Source organism: Mugil cephalus, chromosome 15 (genome assembly GCF_022458985.1).
Source record: "Mugil cephalus isolate CIBA_MC_2020 chromosome 15, CIBA_Mcephalus_1.1, whole genome shotgun sequence".
Taxonomy (NCBI): Eukaryota; Metazoa; Chordata; class Actinopteri; order Mugiliformes; family Mugilidae; genus Mugil; species Mugil cephalus.
In genome coordinates this window covers 14,691,056-14,700,455 of record NC_061784.1, presented here as the reverse complement: position 1 = coordinate 14,700,455, position 9,400 = coordinate 14,691,056, and the positions used below count along the sequence as shown (strand labels likewise).

Below are 9,400 nucleotides of genomic sequence, written 5' to 3'. Positions count from 1 at the left end.
TAGTTTTAGTTTAGTTAAGTTAAGTTAAGTTTAGTTTAGTTTAGTTTAGTTTAATTCAAACATGTAAAAAACAAAATAATCATACAGGAATGGACACTCAAATAACAGTAAAATAACAGTAATGAAAAAAATGATAGAGTAAAAATAAACTATACAATATATACAATATAATCCATCGTCTACATGTCCGAAAAGGAGTGGGAGGAAGTATAGACTTATTTTATCCCACCCCTTCTTAATAGAGGAATAATATATGTATTCTTGGCTTCCTGTCAGTATACTACTACTACTACTACTACTACTACTACTACTACTACTTATAAATTTAAGATTATTTTATTGTGAAAATTCCCAGTAAGTGTTTAAACCATAGCTCTCACATCTCAAATACAAGATAAATGAGCTTCGATTAAATAACAAAAAGTTCGATTGTAATATTTCTGCTTGAATGTTTTTAGTTTGCCTCAGTGATGTGATTATTATCAGAGTTTTCTGATACAGTGTGATGATGAAAAGCTCTTTAGTATAAGCTTCATCTTATTTTATTATCGTTATCTGATCTTTCTGGAAGTGACCTCCAGCTCTTTACTCTGGTGCCAAATTCTAATGAAAGAGTGTTTATAATATATGGAGGGGAAACTGCAGTGGCGACATCGGCGACATCTAGTGGTGGAGTAAGGAACTTTAAGACGCCGTGGAATGATTCAGAAGGTGATGTCCGAGAGGTCTTCTACTGTCATTTAAAACATTGCCACTGCTGTAGTTTCAAGTCAGACGTATGGACCCTTAACGATATCGCCAACTTAGCCTCTAACCTGAGTCCCCTACTTTATTTTATTTTATTGTAGTTATTTATTTTAAAAGACTTTAGCACATCGCCATTGTCATCGTTTCCGATTTTCAAGTTAAAAGCACCAGTTTTGAAATTAACATCTCTATTTTTTTTTTTTTTTGTCTCAGTTAATAATAATAATAATAATAATAATAACATTAAATAAAGTTTCTAAATACTGTGGTAGTTAGAAATAAAATACAACTTAAAAGTTGAAGTTTGTTTAAAGTGATGATGAAGAGAAAATGTCAAACGGATAAATTTCTCTAAGACAAATTTTCATTATTTATATTAAATAATAATAATAATAATAATAATAATAATAAAGGTCCATTTTTATTCTGCTGTGAGTGACAAACGAACACCAGGATGAGCTGCTCTTATTGCCTAGGTTTTATTTTCTACAGGGATGAAACAGCAAAAAGACCAAAACACAGCTTGTTGCTAAAAAAAAAAAAAAAAAAAAAAAAAAAAAAATACAACAACAAAAAAGGTCCTGATAAATGAACAGGTATTAAAAACACGGAGCCCACTCCTGCGTCCAGAGATAAGAAAGAGCAGGAAGAATGGAAATAAAAGACATAGTGGTTGGCTTTAAATTGGCACAGAACAGAAGCAGACGGAGAGGAAGCTGCTCAGAGATCCAGACGACACGATCATTCATTTAATATATATATATATATATTAAATATTTACTCTGTATCCTCCTGTTTATTTCAGCTGCTGCAGCGAGATTCTTTTCATTTTTGTGATTAATGGAATTAAATCGCCCTCTGGTGGTGACTCGGGGCAGGGCAGGTGGAGGATAAGAGAAAAGTGAAGGAGGAGAAACGTGAGGAAGATGAATAATGAAGAGGAGGAGAAAGAAAAGCAGAAGAGGAGAAAGGAGGAGAGGAACAACAACAATGAGAAGGAAAAGAAGGAGATAGAAGGACGAAGAGAAGATGGAGGACAAAGAGGCCAAAGTAGAAGATGAGATGAAGAAGAACAAGAAGGGAGGGAAAGGAGGAGAATGTTTTCCTTTGTGAAGCTTCTCAGTCATCTCCTGAAGTATTTTTCATCCGTGTAAGTGTGCAGCCCTGAATGTCTGGAGTAGAAGATCCATGTTGCTGTTCACACTGATTCCAGCTTCATCTTTTCAAACAACTGCTTGTTTTTCTACCTCCATGTTTCTCCTCACCTGATGTTTACCCCACCTGGAGCAAACATGCTCAGAAACTATGGATCTATTTCAGCCCTTAGGAGAGATTATCAACAGACCTCTACACCTGAGCCTACGTTTCCCATCATGCACGGCCTGTCCCCGTCCACACACTTTTTTTTTTTGCTTTGTTTTTCAGTTTTCCTCGAATGATCCTGAACGTCTGGTTCTCTGCACAGATTAAAACAAAGGCAAAAAATAAAAATAAAATAATTAACATCAAAATGATTTGTTTTAAAAATCTGTAACCACCTCCTCTTCCTCTCCGACTCAGAAAATATTTTATTATACTTTTAAATCCTCTACAGAAGAATAAGAATCGTACAAATTCACCGTTGGTCAGCTGAGAGTCAAACTCTCCTACAAAACCTGGAAAAATATCTACAGCAGTATTCATCAAGATTTAAGATTTCAGCTCGGGAGGAGGGGGGCGACGTTCGTCGTCCGCAGGGAGGCAAGAAGAAGAAGACGAATAGAAGAAGAAGAAGTAGAAGAAGAAGAAGAAGAAATAAAAGTGCACTCAGATTCACAAGCGGTTTAATCTTGAATTCAGTCTCAAAATCATACAAAAGGAGAGAAGGTCATAGAGGAGCCACAGTTTGTCTGGATTCAGTTCAGATACACCAGAATAAATTATTCAGTGACGATTAAATACAAGATTAACTGACCTGCAGAGGTGAATGTTTTTGTGTAGGAAGGAAGGAAGGAGGGAGATAAAAGATAAACATGGCGGCTGTTATTAGTTTTACATTGTGTTATTGAAGCACTACAGACTAAGCTGCACACATTAATGTGCAGGGTGTGCGCTACGTTAATAAATCATGTACACACAAAAAAAAACAATAAAAAAATTCATGCCCCGCTCCCCGCCATTACATCTGCATAGCAAAAAAAAAAAAGAAAAAGAAAAAAAATAAGGAGAAACAAATAAATAAAAATAACAAACACACAAATGAGAAGAAGTGAGCCTTCATCTTTTCGTCAAACCTGTTAGTCTGTGGCTACTGATTTCTCTAAAAGATAATACAGAAGTAGTTTTGATGCAAGTGGTGTTGTTATTATTACTTTTTTGTTTGTTTGTGTATAGTTTTTTTTTTTTTTTTTTTTTTTTTTTTTTTTAGAAAAGGAATCTGTTTTTCTTCATGAAGCGCACTTCCTACTTCCTCTTGGTCCTGGGGTGAGATCCGATTGGCCGACCGGTTGATTAGTTGGTTAGTCGTCGTCCTCGTCGACCACGGGATCCGCGTCCCAGCACGTAATGTCAATCTCTGAACACAAACACACAACATTTGTTTTTTTTTATTTGTTTGCTGAAAACAAGACTTCACAATCAAAGATGGCTGCCCCGTAAAAGTCTGTTGCCATGGCGACGCACCAATCACGAGATAATTATGATCAACAAACCAAAGGATTGGAGCCTCATCTGAAGAAAATGTTTTTTTTTAATCAAGATGTTTCACAATAAAAGCGCAGGAGGAAATGGGGAGCTTTTAATTTGTAACATCTGTACAGGAAACAGTATTAATTATCCAAAAACAAAGGAGGAGCAAGAGAAGAAAAGTGGAGAAGAAGAAAAAAGATGGAGCAAGGGAAGTAGGAGGTAGAAGAAAGAGAAAGAGGATAAGAAGAAGCCAAGATAGAGATAGAAGGAGAAAAAAGGAGGAGAAGGTAGGGAAGTAGAAATAGTTTTTCCTTCATCATCATTTCCATGTGTTTAGATCGTTAAAAGTATAGGTTTGGGTTTAGGTGCTTATTCTTAGTAGCTCACCTGGTGGCTTGTTATAAAAGACCGGTGCGGGTTTAGCTGAGGACTCCTCTGATTGGCCAAATTCTTCCTCCTGTGATTGGCTGAAATAACCTTCGCTCGCCTGAAACGGGGAAGTAAACAATGACGACAACGATAAAGATTCATTTGTGAATAACATCAGTGGCCATTAAATCTGACCTGGGTCCCTTCTTTCAGCAGCGTCTCCCCGTTGGTCATCAGCAGCTGTCCGTCATCCAGCCCCTCCCCCTCCCCGGATGCATGCTGCAGTGCATGCTGGTAGCTGAGGGTCATCTGGTCGGAGCCGGTCACGTCCACCAAGCTGGTGGGGTCGTCCTCGGCGCCAGGGCCCGAGCAGAAAGTCCCATCCATCATCTCGTCGAAGCTGAGGAGAGGCTGAGGCCGGCTGGCGGCGGCGGCGGCAGCGGCAGTGGGCGGGGCGTTGTCGTGGAGGACGTCTCCCATTAGGTCCACCAGATTGGAGGACTGGGAGGTCTGGGTGGGGTTGGCAGGTGGGGCAGAGCTACCGTCCCACATGTCGACCAGGCTGTCTGACTCGGACTGCCACGCTGAGAAGCCGGAGGAGTCGCGGGCCTGAGGGGCCACGCTCTGCACGGGCTTGGAGGGCGCCGACTCCTGGACCGGAGGTTTCTGCTCCGTCATTGGAACCGAATCTGTTAAAAGAAAGAAGAAAAATCAACAATTAAAATAATACTTATTAACTTTGGGGCGGTCTCCTACTGAAAAAAGCACAATGTCACTGCTGTAGTTTAAAGAGGACCTGAAACAAACGCAACAGACTCCAACAGTGAAACCTAAATGCTAGGATTAAAAAAACGACTTTCACCATCAGGGTTAAAACTTAATGTGTTCTGTATCCTCATCCCACCACGTCCCTCCTGGGGAGAGAGGTAGCTCAGACACTTGACCCACACAATTTACTGAATAGCAGTAAAAAGCGCTAAGCTAATTTCACAGTGGTTGAAAGTCAGGGGGTTGTGTGGCGGTAGCATAGAGGCGATGTGAGTCTAATGTGATGAAACACCGGTGAAGGGAGGTGCCCACTTGAAAACCCCAATGATGTGCTGTTGGCTAGGCTAGTTAGCTGGTGTCTTCTTGTTGGTTGCTAGCTGCTAGCTGACGGCTACCCTGCTGGTCGGTTTTCAGTTGGACTGGGCTTCTAAATGTGTTTTGTCTGGGATTTTGGCACGAGGGATTGTAACATCTTATCCTGTGTAATAATGAATGTTTAGTATGAGAGACCCTCTTTAAATTATCGTAACTACGTTTAGTGTTTCATGTCCTCTTTAAGGTTTGTCAGATGCTTTGGAGGTTGGGTAGCTCATTGCCACTGCTGTAGTTTTCTTGTAGACTCTCACCCCACTCGTCTCTGTCGTCCTCCTCCTCTCTGCTGAAGTCCTCTTTGATGGGCGTGGTGACTATTTTGGGGATGGGCGACACGGCGATCATGTTGCGCTCTGTGCTCGCTTCGTCGTCGTCCGTTCCTACGGCGACAGAGTAAAGATGTGTTGGAGCAGATGTGGATCTTTTGTCATATTTATTACTGACGCCCATCAAAGGTTACATCAACACATCCAACACGGCACAGAATAACGGCAACTTCAGTGACCGAACCTCCGCTTCAGTCGTCACCGAAACACAATCCATCGAAACAGTTCAGATATCCAGCTACAACACGACAAGCAACCAAGAGAACATAAACTGGTCTCAGGTGTTCGACGACTTCATGCTCGTCGCAGTCGGACAAAGAGTTTGTCAACACGACGAGCCACAGTTCAACAAATCACAACCAAGATCTTTGAAAAAGAAACGATTTCACTTAGAAGAGAAACACATCTCAGCTTCTAACATTAAACCCACAGCTTTTGTCATTTGATTAAAAGTAAAGGAAGCACTTTTAAAGCAAGGCTTGGAGCTGTTTTTCTCCTCCATCCAACAAAACATGCACTAAGATGTGGTGAAGATCATAAAGGTGGTCTTCATGATTTTACCCTCTGCTTTTCAAAGTTGATTATTATTATTTTTTTAGAATTTCTCAGATTTCTGCCTCCGTCTTTCAATAAAACCATCATACTCCAAAGGGAACAGAAATATTATACTTGTGCATTTGTTTATTTGGCAACATGAGCCAATATTACATATCAGTGATGTGCACCTCTAGGATTACAAGTTAATTTCAAGGTCCAATCAGAGCCCATCTGTTCAGAAGTGTTTCAATTGATGTAATGAGACTCAGGTGTCATTCAGTTCCTGGTTAAGTTTAAACGAATCAGGGATTTGTCTCGGTCTGATGGTCACAACACATGTTTGTAGAAGTGTATGATGGCACGAACAAAGGAGCTCTCTGAGGAGCTCAGAAAAAGAGCTGTTGTTGCTCATCAGGCTGGAAAAGGTTATAAAACCATCTCTAAGGCGTTTGGAATCCACATATAATCCACAGTCAGACAGATTGAGAACAAATTGAGGAGATTTAAAGTGACTGTTCCCCTCCACAGGAGTGGTCCACCAGCAGATATCACTCGACAATAGTCTGAGAGGTCCCAAAGGAACCCAGGGGTTCTCCAAAAAGAACATTTCTCCAGTTTGATCAACATCATATGGGCAAGCCAGAAGACTACTGGGACAATGTTTAGTGGACAGATAAGACCAAAGTAGAATAGTTTGGTTTAAATGAAGGGAAAACACTTCATTCCAGTATCAGAGCCTCATCCCTCCATGAAACATGGTGCCGGTAATGTCTTTATTTGGGCCGGCTTTGCTGCATCTGGGTGGCTTGTCATCATTAATGGATCAATGAATGCTGAATTATTCCAGTGGACTCTAAAAGGCAATATCAGGACATCTGTCCATGAGCTGAATCTGAAGAGTAACTGGGTCATGCAGCAAGACAACGAGCCCAAGAACACAAGTCGTTCTACAAAAGAACTAATTAAAGAAGATGAATGTTTAGGAACGACCAAGTCCAAGTCCTGAACTCAATCCAGTAGAAGTGTTGTGGAAGGACCTGAACCTAACAGTTCATGTGAGGAAACCCACCAACATCTCAGACCTGGAGTGTTTCTGATCTGAGGAATGGGCTAAAACTCCTCCAGCTGCTGTAGACGACTGATCATCAGTTATCTGAGATGTTTAGTTGATGTTACTGATGCACAAGGAGGTCACAGCAGACACTGGAAACAAGGGTTCACTTAAACTCAGTGATACGTAATAATGGTTCATTTGTACGTGTTTGGGTTCTCTAGTTTGAGAACTTAAGGAGATATTCACAGATGTTTTGAGTCAGTTTCAGACATATGAAGAAATGTAGAAAATTATGAAGTGCACAAAAACTCAGCAGTGCTGTATCTCTGAATATTTCCCTTATGGAGGCTGTAGAAGGCAGAAATCTCACAGGATGTCAATAAGGTGAGGTGATGTGATAAAAACCTTCTTGCTGGGTTTGATTGTCAAAATGTCAAAGAAAGTTGGTTGTCAGTGAACAAAACCACCTTTATGGCCTTTAACCTGAACGCCCGCAGGCGTCCGAGGCAAAAGATCAATGTTCAGTCCAACAAACGACGGCCGACGGACGGCTCGACAACATCGCACTCACAAGTGGGTCAGTTGGTCGGGATTAAAGGCAGCGGGAGTTTGTCATATCAGACGAAGAAGGAGGAGAAGAAGAAGAAGAAGAAGAAGAAGAAGAAAGCAGTGAGACTCAGTAATTAAAGGTGTTTACCCCTGAGAGAAGTGAAATACGTCTGCTTTTAAAACAAAAAAAGAACATCAGCAGTGGACTGGACAACATCTAGAAGATGAAGACTGGACGACAGACTCAACATCTATCACACAAACCAGCACAGCTTTAAGCTTTTAAGGTGTTTCGCTGTTTAATGAGGATAGTAAAGTATTAGGATTAATAAAGAAATGAGAACAGGAGGCCGAGCCGAGTCAACTAAATAATGTTTTGATAGTTTGCAGTTTATATGCAAAAACTCACACTACTATTGTTGTTTTTTGTTTGTTTGTTTAAAACCAAACTTTTCCGCCTCTATATTATTATATTTTCGCTCCTTTGCTACTTAACACTGACTTGGTTTTGAGTGTCTGCTGCTGAATGTTACTTAGGGAACTTCAGAAAACTACAAGTACACTCAAAAGAAGACAAAGCTTTCAGCTTTCAGCAGCTGCCATCAAATCCCAAGATGCATTACTAATATCAAATATCTCATGATATCAATTAAGAAAAAGGATTAGATGAGTTGGGGTGAGGTGAGGTTAGATGAAGAGATGAGATTAGCTGAGATGGGATGAGGTAAAATGAAAGAATATAAAACATATTATGACGTAAAACTAGGTGAGATGAAATGAGATGAAGTATGAGAAGTGATGAGATAAGATGTGTTGAGAGAAAAATAAGAGATGAGATCAGACAATAAAAGCTGAGATAAGAAGATAGGGTAAAAATAAGAAACGCGTTTTATCTCTCCAGAAACTGTATCTGGGAAAATATAAAAATGTCCCGAGACATTAGATGAGATGATAAATATGATAAAAAGATGTAAGATAAGAAACATATCACATCTCTCAAGAAACCGTATCTAGAAAAACCTACAGAGAGGAGGATGCTATTAAGAAAATATAAAATATTGAAATAAGATTCACATTTCTGCTAAAGATAGAAGCTTCATTATTTTGGTCTTAAGTGAGAAATATTCAGATTTTTTCTAAAAGTGATGTAGAAAATGAATGTAGTCAGCTGCAGTTTGACTAAATGTAATAATTAAAAGTTGGATGAAAATGACTGAAACGTGACTGAGACCAAATCAAAAATGGCGGCGATGAAACATTCTCAAGAAACTGCGTCAAAGAAAATAAAACAATGTGGTTTACAAAGAGGAAGATTCAAATTAAGCCCTGATCATGATCAAGTCGAGGGCGTTAACGGACACGTAAGGACGCTCAGTGTCCCGAGAGGTTGTCCATACTGGTGGAGGGAGGGAGTGAGGGACCGATGGAGCTTCCTCTTCTTCTGCTGCTGTTTATCATGCGCTGTACCTACCGGCTGCAGCGGCGGGCTGCGTCCGTGCGTGTGGTGGTGGGGGAGTCGGACTGCTGGGACTGTGCTGCTGCCTCAAGAAAGGGCTGTCCAAGCGGCCTGGCGGCGGGGCGGACACACAACGGAGCACGAAAGACACACACACACACACAAAAAAGAATAAAACATGAAGCGACGCAACCACGACAGAGAGATGACAGGCAAAACGGAGAGGGAGGAGGACGGAGACAGTGTGGGAAACCCATGAAGAAGAAGAAGAAGAAGAAGAAGAAGAAGAAGGTGACAGGAAAAAACAAATGACACGATGCAGAGAAAGCAAAGAGGAGAGGAGTGATTAAGTAAAGGTGAACACAAACAAAGTGTAGAGGTGAAAGTATAAAACAAGAAAAAGAAAGAAAGAGAGAGAGAAAGAAAGGAGAGTAGTTAGTGTGGTTTAAAACACTGCAGACTGCATGCAGTTAGGCAGAAATGAGAAACAGACGGAGACTTTTGTCTAAACCGGAAAACAATGTTTCTGAAAAAAAATCGAACCGGCTGCATCTA

The 9,400-nt window shown here is 40.5% G+C and overlaps 1 protein-coding gene across 4 annotated transcripts in view; it reads right to left on the bottom strand.

The window, feature by feature from the left end:
* Positions 1-1,278: 1,278 nt before the first annotated feature.
* dbn1 (drebrin 1) overlaps positions 1,279-9,400 on the bottom strand; it is a 76,559-nt gene continuing 68,437 nt past the window's right edge. The window contains exons 11-15 of one of the 4 annotated variants that reach the window (XM_047606674.1): positions 8,861-8,956; positions 5,178-5,303; positions 3,979-4,472; positions 3,802-3,901; positions 1,279-3,301 (exon numbers count right to left, since the gene is read on the bottom strand). In XM_047606674.1, coding sequence (XP_047462630.1) covers positions 3,246-3,301; positions 3,802-3,901; positions 3,979-4,472; positions 5,178-5,303; positions 8,861-8,956 — 872 coding nt within the window. In that variant the 3' untranslated portion in view covers positions 1,279-3,245. The remainder of the gene's footprint in view (positions 3,302-3,801; positions 3,902-3,978; positions 4,473-5,177; positions 5,304-8,860; positions 8,957-9,400) is intronic. The other 3 variants (XM_047606675.1, XM_047606677.1, XM_047606676.1) reach the window with 3 other exon arrangements.